Source organism: Acanthochromis polyacanthus, chromosome 5 (assembly GCF_021347895.1).
Source record: "Acanthochromis polyacanthus isolate Apoly-LR-REF ecotype Palm Island chromosome 5, KAUST_Apoly_ChrSc, whole genome shotgun sequence".
NCBI classification, from domain to species: Eukaryota; Metazoa; Chordata; class Actinopteri; family Pomacentridae; genus Acanthochromis; species Acanthochromis polyacanthus.
The window spans coordinates 33341794-33358820 of record NC_067117.1 but is presented as its reverse complement, the minus strand read 5'-3'; the positions used below and the strand labels follow the sequence as shown (position 1 = coordinate 33358820).

The 17027-nt window shown below is 38.9% G+C and overlaps 1 protein-coding gene across 1 annotated transcript; it reads left to right on the top strand.

Moving 5' to 3' along the window:
- The first annotated feature begins 5487 nt into the window (after positions 1-5487).
- On the top strand, positions 5488-8091 carry pth4 (parathyroid hormone 4). Its single transcript, XM_051948164.1, has 3 exons — positions 5488-5610; positions 7192-7274; positions 7761-8091. Exons 2-3 carry the CDS (start codon positions 7192-7194, stop codon positions 8041-8043), a joined length of 366 nt encoding a protein of 121 aa, XP_051804124.1. The 5' UTR covers positions 5488-5610; the 3' UTR covers positions 8044-8091.
- The last annotated feature ends 8936 nt before the right edge of the window (positions 8092-17027 follow it).

Below are 17027 nucleotides of genomic sequence, written 5' to 3'. Positions count from 1 at the left end.
ATTGCAGCAATAAGCAGAGTGCAGACAGGTGAATGGGACAAGGGAGGCAGATACCGACAGAGGGAGCCAGAGGGACAACAGGGAGAGAGATGACAGGAATACCAAAGAGACAGAAGAAAAGGACAAGAAGAAGGAAGGAGAAGGAAGAAAAGAGGAGGAAGAAGGAAGGGCAGGATCATAACAAAATTGTGCTTTAGTGTTAATAAATACCAAGACTTTTATTATCACGGCTCAGATAATTAGAATTTTTACCTTTTCTCTGTAACAAAAGAACTCAGACTTGAAATTATGCCTTCACAAATCAAAGACGTTATGAGCAGCACGAGGAAATCTGCTGATTCAGCTTTTACAGCAAAATACTCTTCATTAAAACAACCTGAACCTGCCTTTGGTTTCATGTAATCAGACGTGAGAACTAAACTAGCTTCAAACTAGCTGTGGTTAAAAAGGCCTCACCCGGTTTATATTCCAGATGTTTTCTGGTCTCGGCCACTTTAAAGCTCGTTTTTGGGATATTTAATAGTATAATATACTATAATGTAATCCATATATTTACACACACACTGAATACTCCAGGATACAGGATTTAGTTTCTGATTTTTTTTTCACACACTTTGATCCACTTTTATCCGACGTAAATACAAACTAATCGGTGGAGACTAGAATGAGTCATGAGCTGAAATAAATGTGTGATTAACTTAATCTGAAATAATTAAAAAGGAAATAAATGTTTTTTACCACATTTTGTGAAATTTTCAGCGAACTTTTCTCTGGACCGTGACTGATGACTCCTTATAAACAACTTTATGTCATCTGTGACCTCGATAACATCTGGAAAATGTTTTATAAGACATATAGAACATTTAATAGAAGAACGTTCTACAATGTGTTCCCTTAACAAATGACAAACATCTTCCAGGAACATGATAGTACACGACTTATTGAGGTTTATTATTACTCACAACCAGTGGCGTCACTAGGCCTATTTTACGGGGGCTTCAGCCCCCCTAAAATATTCTTAAGCCCCCCTAAATAATTTTATGTTCATTTATTTTTTTAAAAAGTTGTTGTTGTTGTTGTTGTTGTTGTTTTACAAAAAAAGTGCCAAAAGTGACCAGAATATGAGTTTAAATACATAATCACATAACCAGTCATTTTTAACTTAGATACGATCATAAATCTTAGTTTCTCTTCACTTCATAGTGGAAGGTAGAGAGTCTGAGTCAGTGCGTCGTTATCCAGTCCATTCCACTTGTTCATATGGAGCACGTCTTACCTTTGTTGTTCTGCGGTCAAAAGTTACATTTCAGCTCCAAAAGAACGCTTCTACTTAGCTAGCTAGTTAGTCTGAAATGCACTGTGAAGGTTCTGGTTGTTCATAGAGTTAGGTGTGCACTCTTTTTTTTTTTTTTTTAACCATATACTATCTTTGGGGTGACTTCCTTCTGGAGCATCAGCTCCAGCATCAGATACACACAGTAAAACAGGAGCTGAGCTCATTCACGTATGATTATGTGAATAATAATAATAATAATAATAATAATAATAATAATCACTCCACCACCCCTATTGACCTGTAGGAGTCAGGGCAGAGGAGCAGAGACAGTGAGAGGGGAGAAACCTCTACTGGAAAGGTGAGTCTAAAGGATTTTACAGGAGAGAGTCATTTGTGATGCAGACAGTCTTGGATTTTTATGGAACTTGATATGAATATGAAATATGAAACATTTTAGTCCAGGTGCACCATATAAGACTTATTTAACTTGAGCTTTAATTTAGGAGAGTAATGATTGGAAAGTGGAGATAGCCAAGAGAGAGATATATATAAGCCAAAAATACGTAATAAATAAATAATTTTGCTAGTTTTGGACCTAATATGACTCTGTTTTCACTGGTTGGACTGAAGAACACTAAGACCAGGAACACTGTGGCTCTAGAGGGAACACTCTCCTCTATTATGACTATTAAAATGGCTGGTTTGGAGCCATGCAATAAATGGGAACCCACCCCAGAGATCATCAAGGCTTCAAAAAAGGCCATCAGGGAGTACAACATGGCTCACAAAAATTCATTTTCCCCTGTTCTTTTCCTGTTCCTGTTTACAACTGTGCCATTTATTCTGAGTTGACAGTCTTTATTATTTATTTTTGGGCCTCGTTAATAAGTTATTCATTCATTTAGTTCTGGGTTTAGTCCATGTCACCCTGCTCCTGTGAGACAGAGTTTAGTGTCTGATTGTAATTCTGTTCAGTCCTTTTGCTTAAGCACTTTTTATGGTTTAGTTGCTGATGTGGTCAAATTGAAGCTGTTGTGCATTAGAATCCTCCAAGACAAATGTTACAAGTGGTTGCTGGAGTTATTTCAGTTAAGCAGATATTTATGGAAAATGCTGAAATGTGTTGTGCTCATCCAGCCACAGAACTTTCATCCATATTTTACATGAAGAACCATTTTCAATACTGCCTGCCGTTGCAGTTGTTTTGTTTTGCCTTTTTTTTAGCTCAATGTTGTTTTTTTATTATCCCTCTATAATAACATTTTAACAAAATGCTCATAAAATATACCAGAATGCAGGAAATAGGATCAGTAATTTTCAAAATTTTCTGGGGGAGGACCCCCAGACCCCCCATCAGCATCCTGCACAAATCTCACTCTGAGGTCTGGTCACAACTTGGCAGCTCTGAGTTATTGTGTTGTGAGCAAAAGTCATGGCCACTGTGGTGTAAAACATTTACACAGTAAAGTATCTCTGAATAAATCTAAAACTTAATGTGGAAAAGCAATTTCTCAGTTTTTGTTAGCTGTAAAATTAAATGTTCGCTCACATACTGTGCTAGCCTAGCCGCGCTAGACCCAGCTCTTAAGACATAAGGGTCTAGGAACGTTCGACAGGGAGGGAGGCGGGCTAAAAGGTTGTCTTTCAAATCACTCTGCAGCAATTGGGTAGGTATACAACCAATCAGTGCAACGAATAGGCTGACGTAGTTCCGAGAGCGCCGGATTGTGGCTAAGTCCCATTAGCTTCCCAACCAGCAGAGCCAACTGGTATATTAAGGATTTGCCATATCCCGTCGGCATAAGTCCAAATACGTCTTTCTTCTCAATGAAACACTTCAGTGCCGTCCTCTGTTTATCTTTCAAGTTGAATTTTAGCTTCAAATCTTTAAGGGCTGTGGCCAAAGCCGAGTCAAAAGATAACTGTTTATTGTGCGCCGGTTGTTTCTGTCATCACTTAGTTACGCCCACCTTCTGACTCTACACTTCATGGTGATTCGTCCGGCCAGTTTTAGGAGCATCCAACCTCGAGCCTTATGGAGGGTAACTAGACCCACCCTGGCAGAGAATTAAATTCGTTGCCGTGGGTTGTCTAGCGCGGAGCCCTAGGCTAATCCTGTGCATCTCCTGGGGGCTAAGCCCCCCCGTCCTTAAAACCTCGTGACACCTCTGCTCACAACACATTTAATACCTTTTCCCAGGTAACATGAAACGTTCCCACAACACTCTCTAACATTACCTGCAGATTGTAATCAGCTAGCGAGCTACTGATAAAGTAAGCTAATGTAGCACAGCAACAACATTAGCTTCACTTTATTATCATTCATATTTGATATTTTCATTACATGAAATTAATGTCAAACTAGCAACAATGTTTAGCTGACAGTGGCACAGAATGAGCCAATGTAGCATAAAAAATATTAATTTAACATGAAGTCACCTAGCTACTTAGTGCTACAGCATGCTAGTATAGCATAAAAATATTAGCCTAACCTAAAGTCAGCTAGGACAAAAATAATTGCTTTAATATCATTGACATTTAAAATCATGACTTCAAATTAGCAGGAACAGATAGCTGACAGTAGTGAGGAGTTTAACCTAGTGAGCTAACGGTACAGCAAGCTAATACAACAAAACATTGTTAGCTTAGCATGAAGCCAGTTAGCTAATGAGTGCTACAGCAAGCTAATACGACATAAAGAATATTAGCTTAACCCAAAGTCAGCTGGACAAAATTAATTACTTTATTATCACTGATGTTTCAATTCATGACTAAAAATTAATTTTAAATTAGCAGGAATGGTTAGCTGACAGTAGTGAGAATTTCAAACTAGTTAGCTCGCACTGACGCCTATGACTCTGAGCACACTGAACTGCAAAATACTAACAACAGAGAGGATTACATGAAATTAATTGAGATCTTTCAAGTTTGAATGATTTCTTTTTAGATAAATCAGTATTTTATTATAAAATAAGATCTTTGCACTTTGAGTTTTCTAAATTATTGTGATATATTGCAACGAGAATGAATCGGGAATGCAGCAGTTTACTTCAACAACATTGACGTATTTTCTCTGTGCCTTTGCATCGGTACTTTGGGACCTTACAAAAAACAGAAACTTTACTGTAAACAAAAAAAATGCAGAATCTCAGAATTCAGGGGGCAGAATAGAAATCAAGAGATAAAATTCAAAAACCAACAACATGTATACTGTAACATTCACCTCCTGTTGTCTGCATTTGGACTCATGTTTTCATCCACGTCACATCTTACGTCTTCTCTGGAGATGCATTGTGGGTAGAACCTTTTTGAGTGTCTCCTTCTACATGGTTTCTGATGAGGCCAAACACAGATCACCTGAATCGGGTTTTTAGCTGACAACTACACTCAGCTGTGTGTAATTACATAATGTTTTCATTTATTTTAATTTTCAATATTTTGAAATTATTTTCAATAGATTTCAATGTGGCTGCAGCAGAAGTTCCCTGTGCCCCCCCCCCCCCCCCCCCCCCCCATCATTCTGTTTTTATTGTGGTTTTAATTGTTTTGAACAAAGTGTGTTTGCATTTGAAAAATGTGCTGTAAAAGTCTAGTGTTCTGCAGGTGGTGAACTAGAAACTGAGAAAAGAGTTCATGAATTTTGGTGACTGTGGTCACTGAATGCATTTTGTGTGAAAGCAATGGAAAGTGATTCACAGTTCAGTCCACATGGACTGCTGTTTTGCAGACTGTTAAGAGTTTTGAACGTGTGACTTCAGTTTCGACCAATGCATGTTAGCAATAAAAAAAAAACGTAAACGTTCTCCCAGCTCCATCGTTTAAAGGTCTACATCTCTGCTACATTTCTCAGCGATGGAAACCGGTCCTGGAGGTGGTTGTCAGGGCGACCGGATGAGTGATGCTGTCTGTGGCGGCGCTGTGGAGACCGTTGGTTGGTTGATTAGCTGGTTGTTGTTCTCCAGCCTTCAAACATCTCAACCAGAGAAGTTTGAGCATGCAGACGGTTTGCTGACGTTCTGCGGTTCTTCTGACTCATCGCTGAGGATCTTCATCTTGGTGGAACCAATCAGCCTCAACGTTCCTCTGAAGGCAGAAAAATAATCCTTCAGCTGAATCTGATCCTTTAGAAAACAGACTCTGTAAAGACCCAGAGATCACCAGTCAGCGCTGACGTTTCTGTTGAGGAGTGGGAGGTGTGCGTGTGCGCGTGCGCGCGCGTGCGTGTGCGTGTGCGTGTGCGTGTGTGTGCTGAAGGTATAAAAGGTTTGCAGGTTGAGTCTGAAGTCAGTTTAGTTTCTGATCTTCAGAGGAGCTGCAGGAACACCAGGGACACTGTGAGTGCTTTTTTAAATTCTTAACGACGCTCTGAGTGTTTGCTGAAGTTTTTTTAGTTTTGTTTTGTTTGAACTTCCTGTAAATGTGATCATTTATGTTCAGCAGTTCAAAAAGACAAACTTTTCCAGTTGAAGTTTAACTGATGTGTGTTTATATTTGAAGAAAGTCCACATTGGACTTTTCTAAAATTCTGAATAATGACAAATTTAATGAAATATCTGAGCATTTTCCAAGTTTCCAGTCCGACCTCTGTGAAAATTATAAAAACAAAAACGTTTAAAAATATCAATAATATTCCAACAACTGGATGACTAGAAAAGACTGTAAAATAGCATAAAAACACAATATTTTTCCATATTAAAAGTACGTTTTTTAGCCTTCATTTTGACCTGATAATGTTTATTTTACTGTTTAATCGAAGATGTTTGTGTGACATTCCTGTAATATTAAGATATTTAATCTTTAATGATATAAATGATGATAAAAACTGAATGTTGACAGATTACAGTGCTTCCAGTGTTTATGCTCCGATGAAAACATTCATTCATCATTTTATGCTGAGAAAAACCCTTTATATGTAATTGTACAAGATGTTTCTCATTTAACAAATACATCTACAGATTATTTTACAATTTAAATCGACTAAAATGGCTGCAATCGAACACAGAAGATCGAGTGGCTGTATGAGACGATTTTTTCTTTTAGAACTCAACAATCTGATCGATCAGCTGATCAGTGGATCTGTTTATTATCAGATAATCTGTAGTTTATTTATAATTCAACAACAATACAACAACAACAGAATGCTTTGTCTTTTGTCTTTGTTTCAAAATTAAAAATATAAAACAGTTTTAGGTGTCTGCATCAAAAAAAATTAATAAAAGAACTTAACATTTTTGCAGTTTGAATCAAAAAACAGCTCTCCTCTTGTTTTTTAAAATGTATTTTATTTATCATCGCACAGAAACGCCTCATAATGATATCTGCTGCCAGTCCTTTATTTGTGATGGTAAAACAAAAGAAAAGCAGCTAAAAACTGCATTCTAAGGAGGTTTTATTGACAAACAGCTGCAGTACTGTTTTATGTTTTGTATATTTTTATAATTAAATCATTAATTTCATTCAAAGGGTTCAAAACTGTGGGTCATGACGCCAGAGGAGGTCACAAGATAAATATATTTTAAGAGATTATCAATACTTATAGATATTATAACACATTTATTGAACATTTTGCTGTGAGAACTTTGATAATTTACAAAATGTCTCTTATTAACCAACAAATCGGTGTAAAATTACAGAACAGAGTCACTGATTATATGTAATTTTACAAATATATGAATAATATTACAGTTGAATTGAACAGTTTCTTCTATGCAGCGTCAAAAAGAATAATCCTAATTCTTTATTTAATCTATGATGAATCACAGCTGCAAATTTTCAACGTTATTTTTTATTGTTGATGTTTTTGTGTCTTTCAGCATAAAATGTCATAAACAGACTGATTAAAATAAAAGCAGTTTTTAATGTTTTTCTCTTCAGAATCATCTCCTGATGTCACTTTCTGGCTGTTTCTCCTGCAGATGATGCCGACGTCCAACAGATCTCTGCGATGGTTCGCTGTCATGATTCTTGTTTATTCAACGGCCTGGTGTCAGAACGACGGGTGAGGAGGTTGCTGTTTGTTCTCCTTTTTTCTCCTTTATTCTCCTTTACTTTATTCCTCTTTATTCTGTGTTTCTGCTATTACTGTTAGCAGCTGATTTTAGCTTTAATGCAAAATGTTTTAACACGTTGATCTGAGTGTGAGTCTCTGAATTTCAACTGTGTAATCTTGTTCTCCTCCTTCATCTTCTTCCTCTTCTTTCTTCATTTTCTTTTCCCTCTCCTCCTTCTTCTCCTCCTTCTCCTCTTCCTCCTCCTTTTCATCTTCGTCTTTTTCTCCTTCTCCTCCTTCTCCCCCTCCTTTTCTTAATCCTCTTTCTCCTCTTCCTTCTTCATCTTCTTTTTCTTCAACTTCTTCTTCGTCTCCTCCTCCCCATCCCCCTCCTCTGTCTTCTCCTCCTCCTCCTCCTCTGTCTCCTCCTCCCCCTCCTCTGTCTCCTCGTCCTCCTCCTCCTCCTCCTCCTCCTCCTCTGTCTCCTCCTCCTAGTCGTCGAGCTGTAACTGAGCACCAGCTGATGCATGACCGTGGTAGAAACATCCAGAGTCTGAAGAGGCTGATCTGGTTGTCCAGCGCCATCGAGGGTCTCCACACGGCTCAGACTCGCTCGGCCGCTCTGGGACCCTCCAAGGTCCTGAACTTGGCCCTGAATCCAGCTCTGGTCCCAGCTGGTTCTGAACCCGGTCAGGTCCGCAGCCTCCTCAGAGACTTCTTTAAGCCGTACCTGAGCCGGCTGGAGAACCCGGAGATCAGCAACATGGAGCTGAATTGAGACAACCAATGTTCCTGTTTGTACAATAAATTTACACCAACTAAACAACGTCCTGTTGATTATTTTCACCTCATTCACATTTCTGTTCCTCTGGTGTCAAAAAATGCAATTTAACTGCAACTCTGGTGGTTCATCAGCTCAGAATCTGCTCTAAGTTGTGACCAATTGAGTTCAATTCACTGAACTCAAAAAAATAAATTCAATTAACTCAAGATATTAAGTTGAATCAATCAGTTACAGACCCAACTAGAGCTGTTTTGTCCAGAAAACCTTCTAAAAAGTTCTTCTAATGTTTTCTTTTATTTCCCAGAATCAAGGGTGTCAGTTTGTTTTTAAAAGTGTGTGTGTGTGTGTGTGTGTGTGTGTGGGGGGGGCATTGTCAGATGGAAATGCACACCCTGGGTGGCGTGCTGGGTAATCAGGAACACCGGGGATATCCCCGGTGGGCCGCTTTATTGTTGGGCCGCTCCAGTCATAAAATAATAATAATAATAATAATAATAATAATAATAATAATAATGCTTTAAATCATGGGTCTCAAACTCGCGGGCCAACTGCGGCCCGTGGAACGATATTTTGTGGCCCTCTACTTGAGATCAAAGGTTAGCATTGGTGCAGCACGCCTTCTTTTCTCATATGCTTCCGTGTCGTTGGTAAGACAGCACTTTGAGAAAATGTCGAAGAACGGCGGCAAAATGCCACAAGCTGGGCTCAAACTCACAACCACCACACCAAAGGCGGACACTCAACCTATAGAGCTATCGGTACATACGGGTAGAGGGGTCTGTGGGCCGCTATAGTACTAATTCTCCCGGGGCGAAATTTTGCCCCTGCACTGGTCGGAGCTTCCACTTGGCACGGGCGCAAATTTAGCATCTGCACGTTTTTTTAACCTCACGAAGGTGTACTGCATGTCTGTGCGGATGGTGCGTTCATGAGCGTCGGAATTTTCTATACTACTGAAAATAACTGGGTTTACAACGGCTTACATGTGAAGAATTTGAATGTGTTGGAGACAAAATGACCCCTGACAAAAAGTGGGGGGGACACATCCCCACCGTCCCCACCTAAACTGACACCTATGCCCAGAATGTTCTTCTTAAAGGTGGGAAAACTAAAGATGTTCTAACAAGGCACAGGCAAACTAGTAGAGAACGTTCCCACAACATCTGCTAACAATACCGACAAATAATAATACGTTTTTAAAGAAAGCATTTCTTTCAAATGTTCCAAATGGTTTTTCAGAACATTTTCATTCAGGAAACGTTCCGATAAAGTAAATATAATGTTTTAATGTCAGCATCAGGAACACGGATGATTTTATTATCATTTACCTTCTCTATTCCTTTTTATTGTGGTTAAGGGAGAATTTATTGTAATGTTTCTTTTTATAATAATAATAATAATAATAATAATAACAATTATTATTATGATTATAGACCCTTTATTTGTTTACAAACATTGTGACGTTTTTGTGGGCGGGGCTTATGCTGGAGGCAAAAGCGGAGCGAGAAGTCAAGCGGGACTGGAAGTATATAGTTTGCGCTGGGAGTTTGCAGCGCAAACTCGAGCATTTTTAACACCTTAAACTTAAGTGTACCATCGGCGGTACACTTACTAATTTGCATAGGAATTTAAAGAATGTCCGAAGGCTGCAAACGCGATTATACAAACACTATACACCGATGGAAAGCTTAGATTCTCATGAATCTGCCGGTATAAACCACTTTCAGATGTGATTACCACAGCAGGTAATATAAACACATTTGTCCAACAAACAACGAATATCCATCCATCCTTTCTCTGTACACGGCTTTAACGCACACAGCGCGACTCACATTTCCGGGTTCATTATTACACACAGATGAAAATATTCCACAAAAAACGGCCATAATCCAACCTTGGACATCCAGACGAAACAAGCCAGTAAACTATTTTGTCCAAAACATGTCTTGAAGTCGGTATATAATCCACTCATCAGTCGTTTTCAAGGAAATGCACCTCGCGATGCGCGTCCCTGTATTTCTCGTCATATTTAACGGGTTATTGTTTTTGATTGTATTTTTTCTGTGTCTTGTTGTGTCCTTGTTCTTATGGTGTGTGTATTTGGACCCAGTGTCTGGAATAAAGCTGAACTGAATTGAATTGAATTCAATATTTTTTATTTACAAATAGATTATTAGCGATTTTTTGTACTGAAAATGGCTGGAATTGACTGCAGCTGATCGTCTCTGTGCAGTCTTTTCGCCTCAGTGCATTTAACCACAACTTCGTTCCCTCTGAGCACGAGTGTTCGGTGGAATCCTATAAAACTTTAATTTGCGTTCGCCAATGTCATTCCTCCTATTCTGGCATCCAAAAACACAGCAGGACGATATTTTAGAAAAGTTGATAGAGCCTAGTCCCTCAGTCTTTCGCCTTTCGGTCACGGCCGCGGGCTCCTCTTTTGCCTCCAGCTAAAGCTGTGATGTCATTCGTGACGTGGGTCATTAAAGGGTCTATAGTTGTTGTTGTTGCTGTTGTTATTGGCATAGCTCAGTGGGTAGAGTGGCTGTCTCGCAAGTGGAGGGTTGTGGTTTGATCCCTCAGCCTGTCATGCTTATGTCGAGGTGAGCAAGACACCTAACCTCTAATTGCTCCTGATGGGTCGTGGTTAGTGCCTTGCATGGCAGCTCCCGCCATCAGTGTGTGAATGTATCATGTAAAGCGCTATATAAATACAACCATCTATTGTTATCAGTACTTTTTTCAACAATATACTGTGAGCAACAACACTCCAGATGTGGTGATGGCAGCATGTTTGGGTTTAATTCAGCCTTTTAGAGCTTCAGATCATCTTCATCCTTCACACAGAGTAAATGTTTACGTGTTGTTTGAATGAGAATATTGTAAATCTGTTAAAGCGACGAGACTGAATGAAGGCAGAAAAAGTGAAATGAGGTGCCAGAACGAAGCCTCCAGGTCTTATTAAGTGTTGAATATTTGACATCATCAGGATGGATTTTGTGTAAATCTATGCAGCTGAGAAATGTGCACGGTCATTATTATTATTATTATTGTTATTATTTCTGCTCTTACAGCAGAACAGAAGTAGGATGAGCTTTAGTGTGGAATTTAAACAACATTTCTGAGTCAGCCTGATTAATTCTCAGGTTTTAAAGGATGTGTGAGAGTAAAACAGATTTAAATGTCTGCAATTTTAATCTGTTTCTTTTAAATATGTAGATGTGAGCTTGCGCTGCTGGTTTGTGCGTCAGCTTGGGCATCAGTCTTTGATAGATCAGATTCAGGAGGGATCAAAAGGGTTTAAGCTGCTTCTCGACCTTGTAATGGGGCTTTTATTGTGAAGGAGAGGAGCTGAAACCTCAGAGGAGTTAATGAATGAAAGAGAACAGCGTGAAGGAGGCAATGCCGTCGACTCGACACGATTAGAGGATTTAAAACCAGCTTTGGTTCCTGCTGAAAAGACATCAGGACAGAAGAACCACATCAAACTTCTCACATGCAGTTAGAAAAACCAAAGACTGATGTGTTGTGTTAACTAATTCACTGATTATTGTACAGAGTTAAAGGCTTCATTAGATGAAGTTCAAAACCTCCTGCAGCCCAGCAGGGTTAGCTGTTAAACTGTGGATTATTTTTGCTCCACAGAGAAACCTTCATCAGTTTTAGCTGCTAAAAGTTAAAGATCCATACTGCTCCCCTTTTCAGCACTTTCAAGTCTCTCATGTCGCACAATGTTTATTTTCAGTCGTTTAGCTCCATAATAGACAAATATGGCTGATTTCTCCATGACTTTATAACTCCTCTTTTTTTTCTTGAAACATTCTGTTTCGGTGTCTGTAGCTGTTAGGCCCCGCCCCTTTCAGGAAAAAGACTCTCTCTATACAGCAGGTGTCATACAAAGTGGATGTGTAATGTACCTGCGCATTACTAGGGGTTTTACGGTAACACATTGGAGAGTAAAACAGGGAGATCTCATACACTCTCGCGAGTACATGTCTGTATGCTTTACTCCATGTTACCCGAAATGTTCAGCATAGCTCCGGCTAAAGAGTTAGAAGCCTCCTGAACAATCATTATACAGCAGGTGTGTTCTCCCAGATCAGGGAACGTTCCCATAACACTGACTAACATTACATACAAGTTCTAATAATTTTAATGAAGAAAAGAGTTCAGTGTTAAATGTTCAAAGAGTGTTTTAACAACATTTCATTTAGTTCCTGCAGAATGTCTTAATGTCATTTAAAGAAGGAGAAACGTTCTTAAATCAACATTAAAAAACTGTTTTCAAGGCCTCACATGATTTTTAAGAAACTTTCCAGTACTGTGACATAATAACAAAGATGGAACAAATGTTCTGAAGGATGTTTTAGGGATGTTGTTGAGGAAATGGAACGTATAGAACGATAAAATGTTCTCAAGATGTTCCATGATAACAAAGGAAGGCTGTTCTCAAACCAAGATTCAGCGCTTTCCAGATGCCATCGAGGCCTCAGATGACAGAACGTTTAGTAATGTTCCTGTAATGTGATGTACTAAAGGTGGAACATTTTGTCTTTTTGTTGAGGAACACACGATGGAACGTTCTTCTGTAAAGCATTTCATGCTGAAAAGTCAGGATGTTCTTAATGCGACATTAAAGAAACAACTGTTTGAAGAAATTACTGAGACCTCAGAAGACAGAAGTTCTTTATTAGATGTTCCTGTATAATAAAGGAGGTGGAAGATTGGGGCATGTTATTTGGGTAACAAATTAGAATTTGTGTCAGCTAGCAGAGACACAACAGAGATTTCTTATGAAAGCTACAATGAAGCTAGATACATCTTGGATAACATGAAGATTACTTTAGAACAAACCAACATACTACACCAAAAGTGTTTTACATTCATTTTGGCAACTGGCTTTAATATAACCTTGCAAAAAGTACGCCTTTGACAAACTTATTTAAGTAGTTCAATAAAAATAATTACAGATAAAGCTAATTATTTTTTTATATTTTAGTAATTTATTCTTATTTATATCGTTGGGCTTTCTACTAGTAATTTGATTTTTGAGAAACATCTGACAAAGGAAGTTATGACAGGAAATAATACAAGGAAATAGCCCAATCTTATCTTATCTTATCTTATCTTATCTTATCTTATCTTCTTCCTATTATTATTATATCACAATTATTATTATTATTATTATTATTATTATTATTATTATTGACTGAATATTACGTCCTTTGTCCAGTAGAGAGCAGAAATGTGCCTTTAACAGGAGGGTGTTTACCTGAGTTTTCTGCCTGCCAGACTGACCTCTGGGCAACAATTTCCCGTTCAAAAACACCCGGCATCGCGAGATTTGGAAGGCTAACGATAACTAGCCTGCCGTGTCAACCACAGTGACACCGGTCGTGGAGATCCACCTACAGCTGCAGACGCTGCTCGGGTTTCCAAGTTCAAGAGGAAAAACCCAGAAACTGCCCACCGCAGAGAGGTGCCGTCTGTCGGCTCGGAGCGCCCTCACCGCCCCCTGGACTGTCCGCGCCTCTCGTCCTTTAATCGGCCAGGTCAGTCGCTGGTTCGGCAGCTCCCTAGCTGTCTGTGGGTTAGCCTGTTAGCTAGCTTCGGCTAGCCGCAGTCATCACGGGGGGGTGTCACAGCACACGTCCGGGCTCAATCAATATCTCAAATGTGCAGCGGTATTTTCAGGCAACACACGTACGATGAAGATGTATTGAGCTAACTGCAATCGATATATTAAAAATTAGCAAACTGACACAAGTCTTCCGTAGCTGCTCGCTGCGCTAACCAGAGCTAATTCATGCTAATCTTCAACCAAACTGATGGGAAGACTGCTAACAGTGTCGCTAGTTAGCATTAGCACAGCGCCCAGGATGTTTGCTGTCGTTTGGAGGCTCGTTCAGCAGCTCATGTGTTGCTGACAGTTAACAAGAAGTAGTTTACAGACTCAAACGGAGCTGTGCAGCTGAATGTTTGATTCGGAAACCGTGAACAGCCACTAATAGAGGCCTGTCAGCGGTGTTAGTGATTTGTGCTGATTCCAGGTGATTCAGTTTGACAGTTTATTGCAGTTTGCTCCAGATGTGATCAGTTACAGCACACTGACATGTGACAGTTCACTGCTTTGCTGGCTTTAATGCAAAAATTAAATTGTATCTTTGTTGATTAACAAACTTTTAGCTTCACTCAGCTTCTGTTGTATTTCATATTATCAACAACATGTAGCTGAATCTGTCAATGGTGAACATAATGTATAAGATTCTTCATTTATGCTACCTTTCAAAAGTGTGGGGTCGCTTAGAAATGTCCTTATTTTTGAAAAAAAATTTTTTCAATGAAGACAACATTAAATGAATCAGAAATCCAGTCTAGATGCTGTTAATGTGGTAAATGACTATTCTAGCTGGAAACGGCTCATTTTTAATGGAATATCTCCATAAGGGTACAGAGGAACATTTCCAACAACCATCACTCCTGTGTTCTAATGCTACATTGTGTTAGCTAATGGTGTTGAAAGGCTAATTGATGATTAGAAAACCCTTGTGTAATTATGTTAGCACATGAATGAAAATGTGAGTTTTCATAGACAGACATGAAATTGTCTGGGTGGCTCCAAAACCTTTGAAATGGTAGTGTGCATGTAATTGATTCTGTTTTAGGTTTCTGATTAAGGCTGGGAATAAAGCTAAAAATGTATCCAGATAAAATCATTTCAGCTAGTACTGATTACTGCTGATTATCAGAATTAGTGGGTAAACTGATTATCAGGGCCAATATTTTGTATTTTTCCAGTTATAAGTATTTGTCTAACCCGATTATTGTTAAAATACAGTGGCTCAGATGCTGCTGCTTCTTCTTCTTCTCTCTGTCGTTGCTCTGTGATCTCAGAAATATCCCTCCAGCAGAGAAACAACCTGCAGAAACCGAACAATAAAGCACATGCCGTCGCCACAAACCAGGAAATTAGCTTCTTTGACACGGCTACGCTGAAAGCTAAGGTAGGAGGCAGCTGCAGCTTAAACTAAAACGGTGTCTGGAAAACAGTAAATGATAATTCTTTAAGATCTGAGCAGTGAAAGATGAACAAAACAGCAGAGAGAAGTACAGAAGACAAACTGATCAATCTCATCCAGACATCCTGTAATGCTGTGATGAGATCCAACCTGTTACTAGCATACGTATTCATTTAAAATAATCCTCATTGATGAAAAAAAGGAATTATGAATCACAGGCTCTCTGGTAAAATAAATCGACTCCAAGTATCAGTTATCTGTCTTTCTTAGTTACCAATAATCGGCATCGATATTGGCCCTGAAGCATCTCGTATCGGTTGATCCCTCGTCAGAATCAGCTTTATTGAACCAGTCTGTGAAAACACACACGGAATTTAACTGTGATATTTTATTTGCTCACAGACAAAGAACACAGGTGCATTTAAAGCAGATCAACAGGTCACAGAGGGAAAATAAGTGCTTGACTACTATGTACAACTATAAATGTTTTAAAACAATATATATGATGTGGACCAGAGTTTAGTGCAAAACGGTTTTAACAAAAAATACTCAGAGAAAGTGATTTGTAATTACTTGTTTCTAATAAACACCAGCGTGCTGAATGTAATCACCTGAATTTGACCATTTTAGCCTTTTAATCAAAACAAACACTTTATAGTTTTGATGTTTATACAACAATTAAAAAAACATAAATAATATTAGGGATTAAGAAATGACCTCATCTGGATGAACATAAAATACAGAATGAAGGTAAAACCTGAGGCCACAAGGCGACCAGGACAAATTTATTTAAGCAAGCTTTGTGTTTTTGTGTGGTTGTTTGCCTCTGGTGCATTTAAGAGAAAGTATCAAACATTTCTGTTGTTGCTGCTGAAGATGTCTCTGTCGTTGGGACATAGACTTAGTTTCTGGTTGTCTTTCCAAGAGTGTCTGTGACTCACCCGTCTGCATGCAGGTCGGTTTTCTCAGTAACTGCATCAGTGCTTCATACTGAGGTGTGTCGGGAGCAGTGTGTGAACACAGATCTGGATTTCTGGAGAAATGAGGATTTCCTGCTGGTTTTAGGCTCCAAAGCTTGTTTGAACAAAGCTCCAGCAGCGACTACTTTGGTTAAAACTCTTTTGATGATGACTTATAAAGGCGTGCATGACAGAGAATCTCCTCGTACCAAACACTTGTTCTGTGTACGTGGCTCTTCACCTGTCAGTTTTATGATCCAATGTTTAATTTAATTGTGTTTCTGCACCTGGAAGTGTACACACCTACAAAGTACCAGCATTATTAACTCATCAGTGTTCACAGAAAAATAGTCCTGTACCTTTTATCAAAGTTTGATTACAGCTCATCTGTTGTTGCAGGAAGTTCTGGACAGGATTTAAACCGACTCTTTAACATCAGTATCAACAAAATATTAACATTTTTAGCCAAATGCAGCATTTCACTGTGGCTCACCTGTAAAATATCACAGAAATAAATGTTTAACAACAGTTTTTGAAACTTCAGGGAGAAATTAATTGAAGCGAGTCTCAGTAGGATGTTTCTTCTGAATTTCTTTGGTTCATGAGTTTGTTACCATTGTATGAGTCAACATCTGGATTACAGCTGATACTAAGGCTTGATTGGAGTCATATAGAAGAGGGAAATGTTTAGCAAATGTACTCAACTAGAAAAATTTAAATCCAGTATGTCAGCAGTAAAATGCTCAGCTGGTAGTATGATGCTCACGTCATGATCTTCACCCTCTGAAGCAACTTCTGAGTGTTTTTTGCTTGTGCAGCATTTGACACCGCTACAATGCCATAAATCATAACAAACATGTAGAATAAAGCATTTTGACAGGTAGTTAAGGACACTCGGAAAGTAGAAAATCTGGAGATTGTTCTTCATTTAACGGTTTCTGACTGATGAATGAGTTTAAGTATGCAGCGTGCGGAGGTTCGCCGCATCGTGAAACCTTCG

Coding starts and splice junctions, on each gene's coding strand:
- pth4 (XM_051948164.1), top strand. CDS start 7,192: ATGATGCCGACGTCCAACAGATCTCTGCGATGGTTCGCTGTCATGATT. Junction 7,275..7,760: donor GCCTGGTGTCAGAACGACGG/GTGAGGAGGTTG, acceptor TCCTCCTCCTAG/TCGTCGAGCTGTAACTGAGC.